This window comes from Lotus japonicus, chromosome 4 (genome assembly GCF_012489685.1).
Source record: "Lotus japonicus ecotype B-129 chromosome 4, LjGifu_v1.2".
NCBI lineage: Eukaryota > Viridiplantae > Streptophyta > Magnoliopsida > Fabales > Fabaceae > Lotus > Lotus japonicus.
This window is the reverse complement of record NC_080044.1, coordinates 14,007,921-14,032,349: the sequence shown is the minus strand read 5'-3', so window position 1 is coordinate 14,032,349 and position 24,429 is coordinate 14,007,921. Positions and strand designations below refer to the sequence as shown.

The 24,429-nt window shown below is 37.4% G+C and overlaps 2 protein-coding genes across 3 annotated transcripts; one reads left to right on the top strand and one right to left on the bottom strand.

Moving 5' to 3' along the window:
* Nucleotides 1–7,506: 7,506 nt before the first annotated feature.
* On the top strand, nucleotides 7,507–18,924 carry LOC130713502 (kinesin-like protein KIN-4A). 2 transcript variants are annotated; one of them, XM_057563269.1, is made up of 26 exons: nucleotides 7,507–8,155; nucleotides 9,192–9,338; nucleotides 9,431–9,580; nucleotides 9,839–10,098; nucleotides 10,534–10,721; nucleotides 10,841–10,965; nucleotides 11,244–11,280; nucleotides 12,092–12,183; nucleotides 12,303–12,410; nucleotides 12,496–12,609; nucleotides 12,750–12,843; nucleotides 13,127–13,239; nucleotides 14,001–14,096; nucleotides 14,192–14,305; nucleotides 14,420–14,536; nucleotides 14,604–14,684; nucleotides 15,526–15,597; nucleotides 15,856–15,949; nucleotides 16,021–16,052; nucleotides 16,401–16,498; nucleotides 16,600–16,695; nucleotides 16,814–17,035; nucleotides 17,360–17,522; nucleotides 17,877–18,029; nucleotides 18,109–18,412; nucleotides 18,543–18,924. In XM_057563269.1, exons 1-25 carry the CDS (start codon nucleotides 8,036–8,038, stop codon nucleotides 18,319–18,321), a joined length of 3,099 nt encoding a protein of 1,032 aa, XP_057419252.1. In that variant the 5' UTR covers nucleotides 7,507–8,035; the 3' UTR covers nucleotides 18,322–18,412; nucleotides 18,543–18,924. The 2 variants fall into 2 exon arrangements, with proteins under 2 accessions (XP_057419252.1, XP_057419251.1); XM_057563268.1 differs by having other exon boundaries at nucleotides 7,508–8,155; nucleotides 18,554–18,924.
* A 640-nt stretch (nucleotides 18,925–19,564) lies between these two features.
* On the bottom strand, nucleotides 19,565–22,855 carry LOC130713503 (probable inactive receptor kinase At5g67200). Its single transcript, XM_057563270.1, has 2 exons — nucleotides 21,268–22,855; nucleotides 19,565–20,324 (listed from the first exon to the last, which is right to left on the bottom strand). The coding sequence occupies exons 1-2, from the start codon at nucleotides 22,634–22,636 to the stop codon at nucleotides 19,765–19,767; spliced, it is 1,929 nt and encodes a 642-aa protein (XP_057419253.1). The 5' UTR covers nucleotides 22,637–22,855; the 3' UTR covers nucleotides 19,565–19,764.
* Nucleotides 22,856–24,429: the final 1,574 nt, after the last annotated feature.

Genomic DNA, 24,429 nt, shown 5'->3' with positions numbered 1-24,429 from the left:
AAAAATAATAAAATGCATGAAATAATTCTAAAGTGACTTAAAATGACTAAAATATCCTAAATAATATATTAAAATGCATAAAAATAAACTATAAAAATAGCTTAAAATCTCGGGTCATCAGTCATCATCACCAACTACTTGACCATCCTTGATCTCCTTCAGCCACCCAATGCGGGAAAGATCAAAGCTTGGCTCAACCACACTAATCTGCTCTTTGGCCGCCAGAAAGCCTTGAGCAAACTGGAGAGAAGCACGCCCCAAGATGGAAGCATTTAGGCGTTCGTACTTCTTTTCCAGTTTTTGGCACTTGGTCTGAACAGCAGTGTGTTTGTCGTTGATAGTTTCTTTCAGAGATTTGGTCTTTTGAAGAAGCAAGTCAGAAGCCGCCAAGTCATCAGTTAACTTAGCACACCTCTCCTCAGCAGCCTTCAGGTTTTTGTTGGCGGTCTCAGCATCGGCTTTTGCTCGCTCATAGGCAGTCTTATAATCAGCCGCCTTCTTTTCATAACGGTTCTTGGTTGCTATCAACTCCTTCACGCACTGAGCCATTCCCGCCACAGTACTGGCGGCAGAGAGCGCATGATGGATCGCCACAGAAGCAATGTTGGGGGGGCCTTGACCGGAAACATCCTTGTGAATCCGGTTGTCAAAGGTACGATTCATAAAATCCAATCCGTTGAAGTGAGGATCAGATAGGTTCAGCAAAGGGGGAAGAGCCTCGCCACCAATAGCTGAGCTAGGGCCAGCTTGGTTGAATGGAGTTGACGGGCGGTTGATCAGTGCGCTTGAATCCGGTTGAGGTGGCGGGACATTGTCATGCCCCTTCTTTTTCTCAGTCGGACGACCTTTTGGATCAAGAGTTGATTGGTGAAGAGGTTTACCACCAGCAGCACCCGAAGTTTTTTGGCGCTTTGGGTCCCTGACGTTATCAGAGCCCGAAGTACCTTCATTCTTTTTCTTTTGCTCAGTCTCGGCGGCCCTTTTCTTCGCCGCCGCAGCATACTGGGCGAGGTATTCCTTCATCTTGATGGGGTTGGCATCAACCTTGCTTTTTCCCATCGTGGCTGCATGGAAAACATCAATTAGGCGAGGTACATGAACAAAAAGAAAAGCAAGTTGTGCAAAAATTATAAACTTACTAAAAAATTGATTTAAAGTGCCGGATTTCGACGCTTCAATCAAGTCATGACCAGAGATTACTGGTAATGTGCGGAGGTAATCGGCGATGGCCTGCTCGGACTCATCCAAGGCGTCGTATGAAACGGATATTTTTCGGCGAGGGTTTTTTGTCCAGTAAAAGGGGAAGAGAGGGTTATTATCGGAATCCCGAAATAAGTTATTCATTTCAGGTGACTCCATAACTTTAAAGTATTTTTTCTGCCACACTTTGTAATGGCTTTTAAGGGCGGTGAATCGGCTCATGTTCTTGCGAGCCAAAAGGGGAACCCACTTGACAGATGTAGGTTTTGTGGTGACTGTCTTATAGAAAAGGAAAAACAAGGGATAGGTGGGAGTGCAACTCAAATGTTCACAGAGAATTTCAAAGCAGCGAATGAAACCCCAGGCGTTGGGCTGGAGTTGACAAGGCGCCACGTTCAAAAAGGTAAGAACGTGGCATATAAAAGGCGAGAAAGGGAGTTTGATATTCAAATCCAAGAAGAAATAGCCATAAACAAAAAAGAAGTCAGGCGATTCATCAGTGGGTTCCTTGCGAAAAAGAACACAATCGTCCTCGCCACATGGAAGAACATTTAACAGGTGATCTTCGTTATTTGAGGTGGCGGGATTCATCTTGGTAAACCCTTGAGAAGATATTCGAAGCGAACAGATGCTTCCAAGGCTACCCCAGATGGAGCGCCAAAGACACTTATCTTCAACTAAATGCGCATTGGAACGCCATTCGGGCGAAGACAAATCTCCATTAGAGGAGAGAATAGAATCAACGGAGCCGGCGGGACCGGAATCCTCGTGAGTGGAGGGCGAGGATTGTATTTCGATAACGGTGGGGGCAGAAACTTCCCCCTCCGTAGAAGGGGAAGTGAGCTCTAAGGAGGAAATGCTAAAATTTTGTGTCGACATGCTGGGTAATTTCATAAAAATAAAAAAGAAGATGAACAGGTCCAAACACAAAGAAAGAAGAAGACACACAGTGTCAAGAAAAGAGAAAGGGGAAGGACTCACCGGAGGAAGAAGCGGAGGATTGAGTAAAGAGAACGTCGGCGATGGGGAGCACCGCGCAATGACGACGACCGGAGTGAGCAAGGTTCACCGGAGAACAAAGAAGAGAGTGAAAGCTGCGATGAAAAAGTTTTCAGAGCAAAGGTTTTCAGAAAAGTGAAAAGTGAAAGGTGAAAAGGGTATTTATAGAAGAAAAAGGAAGAGAGAGAATGAGTGGGAAAGACTGCGAAGGATCGTGAGATCGTGGGATTTGAAATTTGAAAAGGTATGAAACGAAAAGACATAACTCCTCGAGACGCACAACTGCATTTATGGCAAATGATAACAAAATCCCGGAAAAGAAGGATACGTGCGTCAGTTGAAAAGACGTGTTTGACAGGTGTGATAACGGCGAGATATCGACAAAGATAAAAAATGGCGACATATAAAGGAGCATGAAAATGGCGAGAATTCATAAGCAAGAATGTGACGACAGGCCCATGACTACAAAGAATGGCGATATACTGTAAAGACGTCTCGACTCAAGGAACCTAAGTCTCATGTCTTGGGGGCATGTGGACTGGGCGGGACACCTACACAAATGAAAGAACGGCGACACAATTATCAGAAGAACGAAGTAAATGATAAAGGCAGGCGACGAAGCAACGTATAAAGACATTTCGACTCAACTTACTTAAGCCTCATGTCTTGGGGGCATGTGGACTGGGCGGGATATAAGTATCCCTTATTCCCGCCCAAATCGAGCATTTAGATGAACGAAAGCAGCCATGGCGGGGTTTATGGAACAACGTCGAAGCCCGCCCTTCTTCTGGATGGGTCCACGCGCCAGCTGGAAGATTCCTTTAGTTTTGTCTTATATGTATAGAGGCTTGGGCCCCGGTTGTCAGGCCCAAGTACAGTGACAGTCCACGTTATGATCATTCCCTCTATAAAAGGAGAGGTCAACCCCTTGTAAAAAATACCTTTTGAACATTTAATGAGAATATTCCTTTTGTGATATTTTTAGTACTCTGCTAGGGTTTACTTTCTGTCAGTTTCCGACGTCAGATCTCCCTAGTACAGAACAGAGGTGATGAATATTTTTTCATTCAAGTCCCTCTGTATATTCCACATTAGCATTTATATAAATAAAAAATTACACCTACATGTCATCTTACCACATAATCACTAAAATAACTTAAGGGATCAAAATCTCATCACATGTTTAGAGATTCAAATTAATAAAAATATGTCCCCGAATGATAGCTCAAGTGATAAGAGTTATATGAAATATGAGTTAGGGTGGGGAATGTCAAATGATCGATCATTGAAGATGCAATTTATATTTCCAATATAAAAGAAATAGATTATAGCTTACAGAAAAAAAAAAACATATTTAACCCTATAATTTACATAGATGGCTTCATTTTAATTCAATTGACTATTGGAGAATTTATAAAGGTCAGCTCCATTCGCCAACCCTCAATGGGTTCTGATCAAAATTGAAAAAGCAACAAAAAATGTAGCATATTATTGTCAATATTATATCAAAAATATTTTTAATATTTATGTTATAAATCATGCAAGGCAAAAAAATTATAATATGGATTTGTTTTTTAGCAGCGAATATTGATATAAATGTGAATATGATGTTTCAAATGAGGAAGGGCCCCACTTTGGAAAGTGGGGGATTTGATGAACATGTGAGTGAGGGCCCAAAAGCTCGTTCTTGCCCTTATGCTACGTTTCTTTGTGGTGGCTATCCCTTTCAAACCCCTCGACGGCTACTCATTTTTCTTAATTTCAGCTTCTGCACAAAGCTGCCATCTAGGTACTTCTCCATCCTGGTCCTTCACCACAAACAAAGGATACCCTTTTTCCCTAGCCAAGTAGCCATCTAAAATTTCTCTCATATATAAATTGCGCTGCCACTTTAATGTTTTATATGATTTCTAATAGGAATTTTATAAGAATGATTAGTTGTTTAAATGATACATGTTTAATTAGATTATTTTAAGTAATTTTTTTTTGGTCGAAATTTTAAGTAAAATTTTAAGTTCGAGTAAGAGTTAACCTTATAATAATGTGAATGTTTTTTGCTTGAAAATGATTGTCTTAAGTGGAAGATACTTATGTAAAAAATATTACACTTGTAGGTAGGATACTAGAAAACTTTAAAAATACATCTGAAGTTTTTTTCTTCGATAAAAGAAGCAAAAGAAAGAAAACAAAACAGACGGGAGGCTAGTGCCTTAAGAAGGCAACACCAAGGGCATCAGCGTGCAGCAAAGACGTGACACTAGCCAAAGGAGAATCCCAAAATCAAGTCGAGCTCATATTAGACGCTCCGAGCTTGGCCAAGAAATCAGCAACAACATTTCCTTCGCGAAGCAAATGGTGGCAGTGGACTACCCAACTCCGGCGAAGAAGACTCTTAATGCTACTAATAATACAAGCATACTGGTGAAACGGAGGATGATCAGAAATCAAAAGCCCCAAAGCCAACATAGAATCCGTGAATAACCCACACTTCTGTAACCATGCTCCCAACACAGAGTCAAGCCCCGAAGGATTGCCAACAGCTCCGCACGGAGGCTATCACCAACACCCGCATGACCAGCAAAACCAAAAATCCAAGTACCTTCAGATGAGCGCACAACACCACCAAACCCAGATTCCTGATAGAGCTGTCGTCTGTATTAAGCGAAACGAAACCTAGCCTAGGAGGAATCCATCTCACCCAACGCTCCGTAGGAGGGGAAGGCGAGCGATGAAGGACATGAGCAACCAACACCCAAAGAGACCGGGCTTTGGGTATGAAGGATGAGTTATAATAAAAGAAAAAACACATATAATTAAGTATATATGTGAATCACAGTTGAAACTTTATAGATTAATTAAAATTATAAGTAAAATACACTATATAGATGTATAAAGCAATCGCTTCACATTAGTAGAATAAACTAATAAAGTAAGAAGATCTAACAAACATAAAATATAAGGGATTTAGTAAAAAGGAAGAGAGATGACAAGGAATGTTCCCCAACAACTGCAAGTCTGCAAGCAAAGAAGTGCCTTCAAGAACCGATGACCAAGGGCGAGCAAAAGATACTTTCTTTCCAGAATACGAGACTATAGTTGACGAATTTCTTGGCTTTGGAATTGGAACGGTAAGATACTAAGATGTGTTTGGTTAAAGAGGGAACGAAATAGTGTTAATACATAAAGAATATATTGTAAATAATATATCATGAATGTTAATTATAAAAATGTGATTTCTAGATATGATCAATTTTTAACATGGTTCAAAGATTCAAGTGAATATTTGGATCATATTAAAAAAAGATAATGGTCAAATTAGTTCATGAATTTGTAAGTGAGTTTGATTTTAGTTTTTCTGAAGAAAAAAAAATGACGTTTAGTGACGGCCAGAAACCGTCAGTAATTGTAAAAATGACTGCCACTAAATGTCATTTTTCCCGAGAGAGACTAAAATCAAATTCGCTTACAACCTCAGAGACTAATTTGACTATTAACCCAAAATGATTTATCTATGAACCGTGTTTTTCATAATAAATATTTAGTAGATGTTATTTATATTATATTTCTTATGTATAAAAATTAATTTGTAGAGAAATCTCTTTAACGTGTGAATAAAATGTTTTTGTTGGCTCCTAGGTAGACCATTTATAAATAAAAATTAAGAAAATATTATAATATGTGACTTATTAAGAAAGGAAAACATTATTATTCTCATAATAAATGATTTTTATATGATTTAGTTTATACACATATAACAACTTACATTTATAAAATGAGAAAATAGGAGATGCACTGACAGTGTAAACTTGTTTTACACATGCACCCAATTGATTTCTGCCACATTAGCAATTTATTAATTTACTAATTAAAATTAAAAAGATTTTTAACTACTTAGTCTTATGTGGCATAATGTGATTGGACGTCAGTGTAAAACTTCTTTACACTGACAGTGCATATCCATTAATCTCTTATAAAATTATTCATACACATAATTAATGCAAAATAAATATATTTTGATGATAGGGTTATTATACATTACTTAAGATTTTGTTCCTTTTCATTTTTACTCAATTTTATCTTTCTATTTTTTTTATCACATCACATAACATGTCAATTTTCTTTCTTTTATATATATATAAGGCGGAGGTGAATACTAAAAATTTCAAAAACACATATATAAAAACAAATACGTAGTACTATTTTTCATTTTCATAAGAGTTCCACAAACACATTTATAAAACTAACAACCTTAACAAACAAAATGACTTTATATCATAGGGGTTGTCTAAATGACCCATAATAAAAAAAAAAAATAAGTGAGGTGAAAGTCAACTTATTTGATGATACATCATCAATATAGTAAGAATATAATAATAATCACAGTGTCAATAGTAAAAATAAACTCAATTACACTGTTTACTCACAAGCTACAGCATGAATAGAACGACTATAAGTATGCAAACCAGTAACTGCGTTAGTTTTTTTTAAGCAATTACATTAGTTGATAAATCTATTTTTAATTCTGAATTTTTTGTTTGTAAAAATATTATAAATTAATTTCATTGGTACAACATTTTCTACCAACAAATATTTAATAATAATAAACAATCTGACTGCTCGATCAACAAAGAAATTAAAGAAAACAATATTTTCAAATAAATAACTAGTTAAAAATATTAATTTAATAGAAAGATTCCAAAACTATGATGAAATAAGAATCACACGTGACAACAATATGAAAAAACCTCGTAAAAATAAAAATAATTTTATTTCGAAACTAAAAAAAATGAAATTTATTAATACAAGAGTCATATGACATAGTACTATTCAATATTTTTGTAATTAAATAATAGTAGTAGTAGTAATAAATTAAATTAGGCGTAACAGTGCTTGTCCTTTTGCAAATCGAGGTGACGTTAACTTAAAAGACAAAAAAGAAAATAAATAAATAAATAAAATGGAGGGAAAAGAAAAGAGTGACAGAGAGGGAAGGTAAGACAGTGAAGACAGTTGGACTTCGGGACTTGCCACGAGGACCTGAAACAACCCATAAAAATAAATTAAATAATTAATAAAAAGAAGAAAATGGAAGAAAAAAGAAAAAGAAAGGGTAGTTATTATTATTTTTTATTTTGGTATAAACATTCGCTACCCGACCTATAAAAGCTGCCAGATTCGAGATTTAATTACAGTTAAAACTCTCATCCTTATTTTAGACTGTATTATTTGGGAATCGAACCTGAAAGTTTTTTCCGCAGACTTAACCTGCGTTGCCAATTAAGCTAACCTCTTGTACAAGGTAGTTATTATTATGATGTAGCATTGGAGGTTTCTGTTGAAAACACAAAAACACAGAGAAAGAGGAGAGAGAAAGAAGAGAGAGAAATAGGGTGTGTTTGTTTGACACTGTTAATTAGCATCTTCTTCATTCTTCTTGAACTCTCTCTGACTCTGTGCATAGAAATAGAAGAAGTAGTGTGAGTGAAGCAGAAGCAGAAGAAACGTGATTCTGAAATCTCAAATTCTCATCACTGTCACGCTGATAGTGCTATCTGTTACGCTCTGTACGTTCTTTGTTTGTTGCTGTTGGTTCGTTCGCGGTTTCTTCAAACCTCTCTCTCTTTCTCCCCAACAACCACCACTCCCTCTCTCTCTTGCTGTTAAATCTCCACCTTCCTTCTATTCTCTCTCTTGATTGTTCTGCTTGCTTGCTGTTGCTGCATCGTTTTCTTCCAATTCTCTGACTGATTCTTCACTCAGACATTGATTCAGTTTTCATTCATTCCTTCCCTTACCCGAAACGTAACACAAATCCTCACTCAGTAACCACTTTCCGATGGAATCAACACCGGAAAATTGCTCCGTCAAAGTGGCTCTTCACATTCGTCCTCTCATTGCCGATGAACGACAACAAGGTTGCACTGAATGCGTTTCCGTCACAAATGGAAAACCTCAGGTTCGTTCGTTCTCACTTTCCTCTCTTCTTCTTCTTCTTCCTCCTTTTTTTTTTTTTTTTAATTTTTCGTTTCTATTTTTATTTTCAACTAATTTTTATTTTCATCATCATTTTCATTAATTATCATCTTTGTCGTTTAGCTAGTAGATTATTAATGACGTGTTTATCCCTTACCAGGTTTGGGGGTTGCTTAATTAATTAGATCATTTAGAATATTTTTAGTTTATTTCTTTTTTATAGGAAAGTTTTATTTATGGTTGTATTTATTATTCCTTTTTTCGTTATCTAGCTTTATAGGTCATGCTATTAATTAAGTTTCCCGGTTGGGAAATTTTGTTGTTTAATGCAGTCTTGGGGGTTGTTTGTTTAGTTAAATTTGTTTTTCCATGGTTTTAATTAGCTGCGTTTTATTGATTGAAAATTATTTATTTGTTTTTTAATGTTTGATTTTGTCATGACTTGTGAGTTGTGTGACTGTGACTTTGATGACTTTGATGTAAATTTGCCATTGCCTAGTAATTTATTTGTGTAAATTTGTATCATAATTCATAAATAATGTTTTGGAATTTGAAGTCAAGGCACTTTAGTTCAATTTGGACATTTTCCCTATTCTATTGTTAATGAGACCTATAGGAGATAAAATGATGGCTTAATAGCTTTTTTAGTCTCTAACTTATCACGATTTGACAGTTCTGGTCCCTTTACGAATTTATTAGCCTACAATGTCCCTCACGTTTACTAACCGTTGCAGTTTCGGTTTTCCGTTAACTTCCATCCAATATTTAATGGCTATAGGTCAGACATATATTCCATAGAAAAGTACACTTTTCAATGGAGTTACCGTATTAAGTTAATTGCAACAGGATATAGAATGCAATTTGTGGTGAAATGATATATAGAAATTCACTTGTTTTGAATACTGTAAATATGGACTCGCATTTTCACTGATTCATGTGGAAAAGATATGAGTGACTTTGATATTCTGCAGTTGTCTTCTGAGCTCCTGAGAATCTAATTGAAGTATTTCAATGACCAGGTTCAAATTGGGTCACATTCCTTTACATTTGATCATGTTTATGGAAATGGTGGATCACCTTCAGCTGACATGTTTGAGGAATGTGTTGCGCCATTGGTTGATGGGTTATTCCAAGGATTCAATGCTACTGTACTTGCTTATGGTCAGGTGAGGTCAATCTTGCATGCCATGTACTCAAAGTTGATAGAAGATCATTCATTTCATCTTTTGAATTTGACGTACTTACATATTTGCCACAGACAGGATCTGGGAAAACATATACCATGGGAACTGGTTATAGTGACAATTCTCAGACTGGCTTGACTCCTCGGGTTATGAATGCGTTGTTCAACAAGATTGAAATGCTAAAACATCAAACAGAATTTCAGTTGCATGTCTCCTTCATTGAGGTATATCCACTATGCTATGAGCTGGTGTGCATATTTATGCTCTTCCCAAAAATTCTAAGATATATTGATTTATTTTTAAAAATGAATCCATCCATGGTAGTAGATCCATGTAACTTGTCAAATTATGGATGTTCTAAGCAGAATAGTTGTTTCACACAGCAGTTTATTTTGAAACAGTGACATTGCTTTTATAATTGAAACAAAAAATTCATGAATTCTTATTCAATTAAGGACTTAATTGTGCATTTGATTATCAAGATTTTGAAGGAAGAGGTACTGGACTTGTTGGATACAGTATCTATGGGAAAATCAGAAACCTCTAACTCTAATGGACATTCTGGAAAAGTAACTATTCCTGGGAAGTCACCGATACAAATTCGTGAAACATCAAATGGAGTAATAACACTAGCAGGATCAACCGAAGTTGCTGTGAGTACATTACAGGAGATGGCTGCTTGTTTAGAGCAGGGTTCTTTATGTAGGGCAACTGGAAGTACAAATATGAACAACCAGTCCAGGTGAATAATGAGCCCTTACTCTTTCTTGTCCACCTACATTACCTATCAAATGAATAATGCTCAGTACATTATTTTGGATGGTCAAAATTTAACATTATTTTATTTTAATTTTTCTATATGGCATTATCTCAGCTGGAATAGAAAATAACTTGGACCAACTTCATAAAAGATAGTAGTACAGTTTTCTCTAGTGATTCATATTCATAGATTACCAATCATTTGGTTTGGATTGCTTCTAAGTACTGTTTTTTCTTGAAGATGGCTTTTCTACTGTTTCTTTATCTTTCCCTTATAGGGGTAAGTTTAGTTTTTATTGTAACTGTAATTTCCATTAGATTCTCAAAAAAATTGGGTTCTTATTTTATGGTTTCCAGTCCACTACATTCAATATTAATATAATCTAATAAATTGTGGTTCCCCTTTTGCTTGGATTAGTCGGTCACATGCCATCTTCACAATTACATTAGAACAGATGCACAAACTCCATCCAGTTTCTTCCAGTAATGACACCTCAGATGAGGATATGGGTGAAGAATACCTTTCAGCAAAGTTCCATTTGGTAGATCTAGCTGGATCCGAGAGAGCTAAAAGAACTGGTTCTGATGGTCTTCGTTTCAAAGAAGGTCATAATACTTTAATTAACCTTAATACCCAGTATACTTTTGCTTCAAATTACTGTGTTATTATTGAAAATAATGATGACAAGGATTTAGTGACATTATCTTATCTTTTTGTCAAATAGGTGTACACATTAATAAAGGCCTTCTTGCACTAGGTAATGTCATTAGTGCACTAGGGGATGAGAAAAAGCGAAAAGAGGGTGTACACGTCCCTTATCGGGATAGCAAACTCACTCGACTCTTACAGGTTAGAGAAACATTTTGTTGTTTGACAATTGACAAAACACTTTTGTATGTACGCGTGTGTGTGTTAGGCTGTTACCATAAAAAGTGAGAGGAGTGGTTTATTGTGAGAGTGAGAAGATAATAGCTACTAATCAGTAACTTCTGTTTGGGAGTTTGCAACCTTAGCTTGACTTGTCAGTTTCCCTTTTCTATTTAAGGCAGGAACTAAGAATTGTATCTTAGTTTCTTAATGCTACTCTTTAAGAATCTTTGATCCAGAGTTACTGGTCCTTGTTGCAGGATTCACTTGGTGGAAACAGTAAAACTGTCATGATAGGTAATTACTTCTGAATATTGTCTCCTGGTTTAAGTATGTAATTGTTTTCCTTGTGTTTAATCCACAGAAAATATGAAGTGTTACTACTTTTCTTCAGTTCATCTTGTTTCAGTTGAATCCAGCTTATGGCATGGAATAATGGTTTTTATTCCTGTTAATGTCGGAGCAGTTGTAAACTAATTGCAAGTTCTCCTGTAACCTTTATTTACTTGAGAGGCTGTATTTCCATCTTTCTTCTTATATTTTAACTTCAAAATGATAATAATAATAATAATAATAATAAAATAAGTAAATAATAATAATAATAATAATAATAATAAAAAAATAATAATAATATCAGTAATGCCCTTTTTCACTTGCCATTTATACCATTTTTTCAATCATAATAATACATTGAGGAAAAGACAAAATTTGTCAAGTTGAAAAGAAACAACGTAGAAGCACATTTAATTTGTACAACTTGCTGGTTGAGCAACAAATTGATAAAACATCAGATAGGCCCAATAATAAAAGATGAAATTGGACCCCATTTTCTGCACCATATTCATCATGCAGTTTGACAGACAAGTCTCTAATGTCAGACATATCTGTCATATCATTGCCTAGTCAGATAAAAGCATTTGTTGGATTTAGACTCTCCATGATGAATCAGAGATATAATTCTTCTAATATAGTTATTAGATACTGTATTATGTGTAGCAAATATGGACATTGAATTATTGCCACATAGTGATACATTTATAATATGTTTCCCTTGTCAAAACTAAAATACTTAATGCTTTTCAATTGCAAAATGATTCCCCTTTCACAGCTTGCATTAGCCCTGCTGACATAAATGCTGAGGAAACTCTTAACACCCTCAAGTATGCAAACCGTGCACGAAATATTCAAAATAAGCCAGTTGTAAGTTTCCATGATTCTTTGTTATTTGAAGTTCTTGTGCTGTTCTTTGCCCTGGGAAGATGAGGAAATTCATCCCATTCAAGCTCCCCAAGTTTTAATCCTTGATGTTAACTTTACAGGCTAATCGAGATTTGATATCCAATGAGATGCAGCAAATGCGACAGCAATTAAAGTACTTGCAGGCTGAGCTCTGTTCCCGGGGAGGAACTCCAGCTGATGAAGTGCAGGTATTTATCACATCTAAAATTTTCATTTTGAATTAGCATGACATAAAATGAGTTTTGTGATTAGCGTGATGTTTTTCTTGCACAGGTTCTTAGGGAAAGGATTGCTTGGCTTGAGGCAACTAACGGGCAACTGTATCGGCAACTGCATGAATATCGCAGTAGATGTGCATTTGTAGAGGGATGTGAAATTGATGAACCAGTATGTGAATAGGAAAAATTTAAATGTTTCTGTTATTAGCTCTCACTCCAAAACTTAGATGGATTTAAAGCACATTGTTAATCTCGCTACCCCAAAACTTACTAACAAATGCTACTTAATGTCATTTTTTCTTTTCTCAGGATGAACATATTTATCTTGTGAAAACTGATGGGCTTGAGAAGTGCCTTAAGAGCTCAGATTTATCAGACCATCCCATGGCTGGAAGTATGTCAGGTAGACATTTATTTGTCTGTTCTTAAGGCGTAAGAACCTAGTTGCTTTTATATTTTAAAACTTTTAATGCAATTGAATTTTAAACCTACCCGACACTCCTTCTCTCAGCTTCCATTTTCTAGAAAATTTAATGAGCTTTTTCCCTATTCCCTGTACATATTAACTACTACATTCATAATTATAGAAAGTGTGCATTCATCATACCTGGGTTTGTTGAAATAATCTTTTGTACTTTCAGTACGGTCTTCAACATTGGGGTACTCTTTCTTACTCTCTTTTGCAGGTGAAGATTCAAGGGAAACTGATGAAGCAGTTAAAGAGTTGGAGCATGCACTATTGCAAAATACCTTGGATAAAGAGATGCATGAGTTAAATAAGCGCTTGGAGCAGAAAGAGGTTTCATTTTTATGATTTGTTTTGTCTTTGACATGTTATGAGTTTAATATACCTTGTTTAATTATTTCATCCGTTTGCTAAGATCACAGGGCCACAACGAAAAAATATCTGTCAATTCAGTCTTTGACTTTAGCGTTTCCTATATGTTGGAAATCTGGTTGTGATAATCCTGGATAAAGTCAAGAATCGTGAGCGTCACTTTCCGAACAAATTATTTCGACCCTATAAGTGTCTGGGTTCACGAAATCTTTGTTGGGATAATACTTGACAATCAATCTGTTTCTTGGCACAAGAGAACAGATCAAGAAAGTAGAGATATTCTGTTTCTGGTTTTCTGTGTCAAATTCCTTAGGTTGCAAGTAACCTTATATAGAGGTTGTGTTTTCACGAATGATCACACCAGTTAGAAAATAAGTCACAACTTTTCAAACAATTTCAAACTAGGGTCACGACCGTTCAGCGGGACCCCAGCCAGGGGCTCCGCCCCTTGGACCCCGGTTCGTATTCGCGGTCAATTACGCGTTGGCTCACCGAGCGTGCACTCCGCACTAACCTGACTCGATTCCGAGCCTAACGCGTAATTGCATCAGCCTATAGTAGATCACATTACTACTAAAATACATTGATAATTCTAAAATCACCAACACTATATGGGTGAACATTAGTCTTTTGTTGTGATATGAAACTCTGTTATGATCTAAGCAGGGAATAAAATTTCAGATTCAATTTATTATCTGAATCTATTCTCCCTTTCCTTGCAGTCTGAGATGAAGCTCATTGGAGTTGATACTGAAGCACTCAAACAGCACTTCGGGAAGAAAATTATGGAACTTGATGAAGAGAAAAGAAAAGTGCAGGTTGAACTGGACATATTTAAATTTTAAATAGCTATCAAGTGCACAAGAAGTCTCAATTTTTACCCTAGTGACGGATTTTGGACTGATAATGACAGCATGAAAGGGACCGTTTGTTGCATGAAGTAGAGAACCTTTCTGCTAATTCAAATGGACTGGCACATAAAAATCAAGATTTTCGTGGCCAAAAATTGAAAGCATTGGAAGCACAGGTGAATTTTCGATTTACATTAATGTCATTCTCATTTCATAAGGTTATCATCCATGTCCACTGTCCAGTCCACACAAATTTTCCATTCATTTTCTTTTTTATTTTGAAACATCAGATCTTAGACCTCAAGAAGAAACAAGAAAGCCAAGTGCAGCTACTAAAGCAAAAGGAGAAGAGTGAAGAAGCTGCAAAAAGACTGCAAACTGAGATACAAAATATCAAGGCTCAAAAGGTCGGTATCCATTTGTTGAGCTAATTTTTTTTTCCACATATCTTACATTTATTCATATATATTTCAGGTTCAGTTGCAGCATAAAATGAAGCAAGAGGCAGAACAATTTAGGCAATGGAAGGCTTCTCGTGAGAAGGAGTTACTCCAGGTGATTGATTGTGCAGGACATTCAAATTCCATATTTTTGTCTCTGAGCATGTGGCATGCCAGATTTTTATTGAATGCTGTGTTTGAAATATTTATATGCTTCACAACCCATCAAATTATGGAATCTGTGATTGCATATTGCATTGAAATGATTACGGTTAGATATAAAACTCACAAGCTTTCACCTAACAAGTTAACCTTTGGGGGTCACGAAATAGTAGTTGTATATAGGCATCAAGTAGTTGGAACTTGGGAGTTTGATCCTATGCAACCCCATTATGACTTGAATTTTAGACCAATGTAAGGTGGGTCCGTACATTGTTCACTTCAAGTCCAAAGAGCTATTTGTATGAGGTATATGTCAAATATAAAACCACTTATGAGCATTCACCTAATGGTTTAAGCTTTTGGATGGTTGGACCTTGAAAATGAAAAGTACACTTTTTATTTGAAATGAAATTTGACAAAAAGAATTATAAATTAGTATTTAATGAAAATACTGTATCTTTGGGCTTCTGTTTCTTATCAAGGGTGTTTATTGAGGACAACCTACCTTTGTTTTGTTCTAGAATTTTAGTATTTTTCTTATATTTGATATATCAGCTGTTGAAATACTTCATCAAGAAAACTCTTCTACATGTTTTGTGCTTTCTACTTGGCTGACTCTGTTCTTTTATTTTAAAATGTTTTTTTCTGGGGATATTGATCAGTAGAAAATTGTTTAGATACATATTGGTGCTGTTCTCTAAAAATTAATCATGCTGTGACTGCTTAAACCTTGGGGTGATTTGTTGCTCGTATCATACAACTTTCATTTTAATCTTGCTTTTAACTTTAAACAGTTGAAAAAGGAAGGAAGAAGGAATGAGTATGAAAGACATAAACTTGAGGCTCTAAACCAGCGTCAAAAAATGGTAAGTTAAAGATCTAAAGTTTATCATTTTCGGTGCTCATTTAGTCATGAAGATATTTCTACCTACCTCCACTATTCTCTTTTCTCTAGCGTTTTCAGATTAATTGGAATCTAAACTAAATGGGAATGGCTGTGATTGTTATATAATGAAAATGTAGATAGATAGCTCAGATCATACATACAGAAAGGGCTTCTCATTTTCAGGTTCTGCAATTTCGAATTTCACAGCTGTTGTCACATAGTTAATTGCTATTTGCAGGTCCTTCATAGGAAAGCAGAGGAAGCAACAATAGCTACGAAAAGGTTAAGAGAATTGTTGGAAGCCCGCAAATCTTCTCCACGAGACAACTCTGGTAGAACTTGATTTGTAATTATTTTCTTTCACAAGTATATCCATTTCCTGACTATTTTCTGTCTCTTTCAGTTTATTCAAATGGAAATCCGCAGCATGGGCAGGTAATGACATATACTTAGCTTATATATGATGCGATTTGTCACTTTAAAAGCAAACAGAAAATGTCATAACTCAGCTCCTTCCTTTTAACCTACAATTATTGAAACAACATCTTCCTTATGCGTCCTTCCGAAATCGATAATCTTTCTATTCTATGTACTTTTAAATCAGGCCGGTAAGTATATTCCTATTGTATTCAAATAAATCCCGCTATTGAATTTCTTCCCTTACATATTAAAACTAAGATGTTTTTAGACCTCTTTACCCCACCGCTCAATCTGACTTTTCTGTTATTTACGATTTTAAATAAATTTATCTAAGAACAGTTTAAACCTAATCTGTATGTCCAGGTCAATGAAAAATCCCTCCAGAGGTGGCTTGATCAAGAGATGGAGGTCATGGTACATGTGCATGAAGTTCGTGCTAAATTTGACAAACAAAACCAAGTGTATGTGATCATAGTTTTTTATCATGTGTTTTTTTTCCTTGAGCATAATATATCTTTCCTAATCTATCTTTTCTTTTTACTATTGATTGGTATTTTTTTAGCCAAGCTGCATTGGAAGATGAGTTGGCCTTCCTGAAACAAGCAGATCAGTTTTCAGATGGGCAGAGTATCCTCACAGGAAAGAGCAGATATTCAAGGTAATTCCCCCCCTCCCCACCATAAATCTGTGTATCTAGATTGTCTTTCTATTGCTATGTTGTAGCAATTCATTATTTCTCTAACTTCTTTTTTTCTTCTTGTTTCCCCATTCCTCAGACTGTTATCCATGTCACCGGACGTAAAAGCTGCAAGAATAGCTTCTCTTGAGAACATGCTGAGCATGTCTTCAGTTGCTCTGAAAGCCATGACTACACAACTTACAGAGGCAGAAGATAGGGAACGCACATTAAGTAACCGTGGACGTTGGAACCAGCTACGCTCAATGGGAGATGCAAAGAATGTGCTTCAGTATTTGTTCAATGCCACAGCAGATGCAAGGTGCTTCCAGAATCTTCCTAGTTTTTATTTGTACCAATTTGATTAGAGAAAAGAGAGTTATCAATTTACATATATGCACCTTTTATAAATAGTCCATGGAAAAAGTAAATCTTTGGGAAGTGTTGGTAGAAATTGTTAACAGTCTATCAGATACTGACATACTGTTAATACACTATATCACAACTTCTTTCTTTTCAGATAATTTACTTTCTGAAGTGTGCATTATCTCTTATATTTCACCTTTTTTTTAACTACTTTAAGTGCAATTTTTTTGTGCAATTTATTCCTATTCTAAGTTATGGTAGTCTGCATCATCTTCAACAGGTGCCAATTGTCGGAAAAGAAAATGGAACTGAAGGACTTGAAAGAGCAACTTAATGAACTTGTAACTCTACTACAACAAAGTGAAGCACAGAGAAAAGAACTCGTAAAGGAGAAAACAATTAGAGAACAACCTATTGCTATCACATCGAATACATCAGCGTTGGTGAGATTTTAGTCATTCTGTCAGCAACTTGCATGAGCTTGTGCAGTGAAATGTTTCAACTCTTACATTAGAGTATTAGACACCTACTGATTATTGTTAACTTTAGAACTTGTTTAACAACAAGAAAAACAAAGCCTTTATCAATTAGGTGGAGTTCCTAAAATAGTTTAACACAAGATGCCAAAAATCTAGGTGGAATAAAGAACTTGTAATGTGGCATATGATGTTTAATTGACTGTAAAACTTCTTAATTTAAATCTTAGATTCCATAAGTAGGATTAACTATAGTTTCCTCGTCTCATGAAAGATCTTTCATTCATTTATATCATTATGAGTTCTGATTAAATCAAACAGGAAAACTCACGGTCCTTGAAACACCTTGCGGATGAAATGAGCGGTCCATTGTCCCCAATGTCACTTCCTGCACCAAAGCTACTCAAATTCACCCCTGGAGTTGTTAATGGGTCAATCAGGGAGTCAGCTGCATTTCTAGATGATGCACGGAAGGTATATCCCTGCTTCATTCTGTTTCTCTGAGATCTCCATTTTTGTTTTTTCAATTAAGTTGTAATGTTTTTATATTCAGATGATACCCTTTGGAGAGTTGTCGACGAAGAGGCTAGCATCTATAGGACAAGCCGGAAAACTATGGAGGTGGAAGAGAAGTCATCATCAATGGCTGCTACAGTTTAAATGGAAGTGGCAGAAGCCATGGAAACTCTCAGAATGGATCAAACACAATGATGAAACCATCATGAGGTCAAGGCCTCAAACACGCGCTTTGATTAATGTGATGTGATGTTGAGCTCATAATAAGGGATATTATTATGATGCTGAATGTTGACCACTGGGTTTTTCAACATGGTTGACAATAGTACAGATAATTGCAGGTAATTTTCACACTGTTGTATCATGTATGATGAGTAACATGCATGATTTTTGAAGCAATCAGTTAATTAGTGTATTTACCTTTAATCTAAACTCTGTACATCAGCATGGAAGTGTTCTTACAATTTGCAGTATGCATGCAGGTATGGTGTAAATTTGGATGAGTTTGCTGGTATTTGTGAAGGTATTTTTGCTGAGATACAGTTTGGTTGTTGGAGAATGTTCTGTCTTGGTTCTCTATGTAGGTTGTACACATGGTAGGCGTCTGCTAACATTGACAACATCAAAGGAAAGAATTAGTTTTAGAAGGTTGAAAGGGAAATGCTGAACTCCTGCATATACTAATATATTGTTTGTGATGAAGCTGTTCCATGTTAATTCTGTAGTTTTTTTCAACAAATTTTGTAAGTTGTATCGGTATAGCGTGAAAATCTGTTATTTGTACAGATGAAGTACTTCCTGAAATTGGTTGTGTACAATGATCTAAGCTAATAATTGATGCTTTTCTTGGATACGCCGAGATCCACAATTGTTTTGAAATTAGAAAAAGAAGAATGGTTAAACTAAACTATGATGGCAGTAATCAAAATACTTACACTACAAGTTTATAAGCATTGACACTGAAGACCTCAATTTAGTTTCTCGCTTTCTCTCTTTCTGCTATACAACATGGACAAACCAGCTGAGACATGAAGGTTGACATATGATGGCGAAGGCATGACTGACACAAGGTATACACAATTTCAGTGATAGAGATTACGACTAAAGCTCCATCAGATGATGCGAGGTGGGGCTATCTGAAACACCGATATTGGAGTTAGAAGTGGAACGATTCTCTTGGACAAAAGAAATGGAATAGAAATATCCCACTCCACTAGTTATTTGATAACAACCTCACGAGAAGTACAGCACAAAAACTAGCTGTAATACTTGGAGAGCCCAGGCCTTATAAACCTCACATTAACATCTAATTTTTTTTTTTTATGTGGAACACAAATCTCAGCTTGCAATTGGAACCTAACATATTAGTTTATGTTGAATAGTTCAAACCCAATTTTTAGAGTAATAAAAAGATCTCAGTTCTACATTTACAAATGGTTTCAGATTAAATTATTATAAGTTGGAAACAAAGGACATGTTAGCTGACTCTTACATTCATGTAAATCTTATTTTATTGAGTTTTAGAATAACACCGCACTAACCAGTCACAGCCAACAATACAACTATAATATATTATGCATCCGCGTGCTTAACCGTATATGATTCGTGAGAGCTGCAAAAATGATCCTTTAACCTTTAATCTTGGCCTGCAAATTGTTTTCTCTGAAACAAACCAAGTCAGAATTAGCCAAAACTATGAGAGTCCTGCGTATGTGGCGTCCTCAATTGAAACACTATCCTTTATTCCCTGAATCATCTTAAGGACCTGCCACATTGCCGGCCTCTGCTCGGGCGAGGTCGCGCTGCAAATACTGGCGACCTCTGTGAGCATTTCTAGCCGGTTGTCTTCACTGCCATCATCGTCCCTCATTGCTCTAACCCAATCTTGCAAATCCGCTGGCTCAAGGAAAGGATGCTGGGAAGAATGTTTACCCGTCAAAAGCTCCAATAGTAGTACCCCGAAAGCATACACATCAGACTTTGTAGTGGCCCTCTGGCTAGACTTGCGAGCCTCCGGTGCTTTGTAAGCCGCAGAATTAGCATCTTCAGTGAATGAAGGGTCTGCAAGGAAGGACAAACAATAGTCTGTAACACAAGCTTCAAAGTCCGCTCCGAGTAGGACATTTGAGGATTTCAGGTTGCCATGAATTAAGGAAGAAGCTTGGTGTATGTAAGCAAGTCCGTGGGCTACATCTTCGGCTATTTTTAAGCATGATGTCCAATGCAGGGGCTTCGCCCTTGCTGATCTAGAACCTGCACAGTGCAGCAGCAGCTATCTCAGTTCAGAAATAATCATCAAACATCAATTGGACTAATAAAATTAAAATTGATTCATGACTGTTTGTATGTTCATAATTTCCAAGCAAGAACAATGAAAGTTGAAATATTTAACATAAAAAGTTGAATCAACAATGAGTCAATTGATAGTCAACTTGGCATCCAAATCATTCAATATAGTCCAAACACAGCACCAAAAACAGCCCATCCCCGTGACAACAGAGGCAGCCAGGCAAGGGAAAAATAAAATAAGAAAAGAACAACAAGCCAACACACAACACTGATCAGAACAGATCACACAACAAGAACAATCAATAGCAGTACAACACATCATCCATAAAATCAAACTCTAATTCCAGCACCAGGCCCCACAACTTTTTGGCTTGAGTATTCTTTTGTTGTTGGTTTGTTCATCACAATCCAAACCCAACTCTCTTTTCCATTGCTGCAAGTGCAACTCCCATTTACACAATTTGGGAGCAGTAGAAAGTAAATATCACATATGCAATAACCAAAATATAAAACTCAAGTAGGGTATTCATTGTATAGTCCTGAGAAAGCTACAACATAACCACTTATTAATTTATTTGTATAAAAACAAAAATAAAAGACATCATATGACAGAATGAAGAGTAAGTGAATGTGTAAAGGCTTTAGCTTTCATAGAAATCAATAATACCCAAACTATATGTATGCTTCTTCTCTTCCTAAACAGTTATATAGGAACGGAGGTAGTACTATTCTTCCAAACTGGTGCTTATGCATGGATGTTTTATTTCCAAATTCACTTCCCTCAATGATTTTCAATGCCATAAATCAATCACACTCTAGAATTCAAATGGAAGTTACTAAAGATAACTAATTTTTTTCCAGATATAACAAGCTAAGTTCAAAACTGTAAGACTAAAATGGTTAATACCATGAACAAGGTTGAAGAGGCTGCCATTGGGTTGATAATCATAGATGATGAGCTTCTCTCCCTTGGCCTGAAAATAAGCCCTCAAAGTAACCAAATTCGGGTGGCGAAGCCTCCCGACCACCTCCATGTGCCGCTCGAACACTTCCCCGCCGGCCGCCTCCGTATTACCGCCATCCAGCCTCTTCACCGTCACTATCAGCCGCGAATCCAGCACCGCCTTATACGTGGACCCCACTCTCCCCCTCCCTAGAAGCTCCGCCGAAGCCCTCATCAGCTGCTCCAGCGTGTAGTCCTGCACCTCCCCACAGCAGAACATCAGCTTCCCACTCCTGTGCGCCTCCTCCATCTTCTTCACCTTCTCACTCCTCCCAACCTCGCCGCGCACCTCCACCGCCGCCGGCGAAGACATCCCGGGCGACACCACAGGAAACTTCCCGCTTCCATTTCCTTTCCTCTGTCCCCTAACCAACACAACAATCACTGCAAGCGAAGAAGCAACAAGAATCGCAGCCCCAACCGTTAACCCGAGAACCAACCCGATTCTCTTGTGCTTCTTCCTCTCCGGGGAAGAAACCACCACGATTCCCTGCGAGTCCTCACTCTGCCCGAGCGGGGCCGACGGCGAAACGGTGCCGTTCGGAGAATCGAAGAATCGAGAGCGATTCCCGCATTGTCTATGCACAATCTCACCGCAGAGACCCGGGTTGGATGAAAACGACGCCGGTTTGAACCGGGAGAGTGTCGGTGTCACCGGAACCGGGCCGGTGAGGTTGTTGGCGGAGACGTTGAGTACCCGGAGCTCGGTCTGGTTGAGAGGAGGGAGGGAGCCAGTGAAGGAGTTGGAGTCCAACCGGAGGGAAGTGAGGCGGTCAAGGAGGTTGAGCTGAACCGGGAGCTGACCGGAGAGGTTGTTGTGGCTGAGCGAGAGAGTGAGGAGGCGGTGGAGGGAGAGGATTGACGGCGGGAAAGCGCCGGAGAAGTGGTTGCGGTCGAGGAAGAGTGATTTGAGGTTTGTGAGAGGTGAGAGATCAGGGATGGGTCCGGTGAGGGAGTTGTTGCGGAGCGTGAGGACACGGAGCTGGTCGAGGCGCGTGAGGGTGTCCGCGGGGAAGGTGCCGGCGAGGGAGAGGTCTTGGAGGACGAAGCGGAAGACGCGACCCTGTGAGCATTTGACTCCTTGCCATTGGCAGTAGTCGTAGCGCTCGTTGAGCGTGTAGAGGAGCTTGTCGTTTTGGTCTGCTTCGCGTTTGAAGGATAGCAGGGAGACTGCGTCTGGTGGGAGCGTGGTGGTGTCATTGACAGTGGCGGCGGCGGAGGAAGTGAAGATGAAGAGAGTGAAGAGTGTGGTTTTGAAATGATTAAGAAGCATTGTTGTTGTTTACATGAATGAATGTAGAGTGTGTGTGTTTTTTGATTTCAGCATTTGATGATGTTGGAAAAGTGTTTGAGGAAGAAGAAAAAGGGTGAAGAGTGTAGTTTGTGTAGTGTGAATGGAGACAAGAGGGAGTGTAGTGATTGGATGGAGGTGGAGCTGACGGCTGCAGTGCCAATAGTAGTGCGGAGCAGCTGGACTTGGAGTAGGACTCACGTGAAACTTCTTGGAACACTTATTTTTGACTTTTTATATTTTCAAATCTCATTTTTTATTTTATCTCATGTAAATTATTTTTAATTTTTTTAAAAAAATCTCATTTGGTCCAGCCAGCTAGCCAAATCACCGGTCGCCGGAGTTATAGGTTCCGGCAAGGATTTGCACCAAACACTTTACAAATGAGAGGATCCTTTTTTTTACTTTTTCCGCCGACGGACCTAGTTCAGACGATAACTCAAACACATGGACTAATATGAGTTAGATATATGAAAGTTGATGAGATAGAACCACTAGAGAGGGATAGAACCACTAGAGAGAAATCAGAATAAATGTAAGAGAAAGTGGAATGCACGTATTATAACTCTAATGTGAAGGGTACTTTCTTCGAGTCTCTTTCTAATAGTTAGAAAATTATTTTTGCTTAACTCTTCAAAACCCTAAATTGTATTTGCTTGATTTAGTCTGTGCTTAATTGCAATTTTAGTTCTCTTAGTCTTTTTTAAGGGAGTTCTCTTAGTTTGAAGTTTGCACAATGGGTGATTTTGGTCGTTTTGTTTTACTTGAGCTAATCACATCACATATCTCTACTGTTGTTCCTTTTTTTATGTTGTCTGCATTTTAGCTAATGTATGTGTGTGCCAAGATGTGGGACCAGATGTTGTAACATCGTGCTGTGACATTTGTCCCTGCGGATCTGCTGTGTGTTTGGCTGATTTTTCTAGAAGCTTTGGATGGATTTCGTGATAATCAAGTTAGGGTTATTGAAGAAGCTTCTCTATGCTATCTGGAATATATTATAGTGGAATCAAATCTGTTGAAGAGGATTTGATTTGGTTTAAATTGTGAAAGTTGTTATCTTTTGTTCAAATCTTATTTGATAAGATTTGTTACTGGTTTAAAAGATTTGTTCCAGATATGTTTTGTGGACTCTATTTTCGTGCAAGCCCATTGAAGATCAAGACCTGAAGAATGACTATTTAAGGAGGCTTAACCCTAGTTGCAAAGTGTGCCTTGGGCACCCAAGGATTGGGTTTTTAGGGTTTTGTTTTGTGAGTCCTTGTTCTGTTATTTTGTACACCTCTCTACTGCCTCCATTGATAATCATATGGCTTAGAGTTGGTTTGTTTAGTTGAGTTGTAATCTCTTCAAATTGTTGTTTGATCATGAGATCTATCTTTCAATCTCTTGTAAGGGATCGGTCACTGTGGCAGTGATCATTAGGAGTTAGGGGAAGTTTCCTCATAGCTTAGAGGAGAAGGGCTAAGCTAGATTCACTTATGTAATAGTGGTAGATATTGAAGAGGCTCTATACTAAGGGGGAGTACTTAGGTATAGGAGGGACTTTCATGTGACCTGAGAGCTATTATTTGATAGTGAATTGACTCCTGGATTGGTATCCTCCAGATGTAGGTGATGTTGCACCGAACTGGGTTAACAATTCCCTGTGTTTTTTTTCGTTGATTTAATTTATGTACTGTTGTGCAATTGTCGAACCGATTGTCCCAACATCGCGTTCGACATCTGTCCTGTGCGAGAACCAGAATTTCAATTGGCATCAGAGCAGACACCCT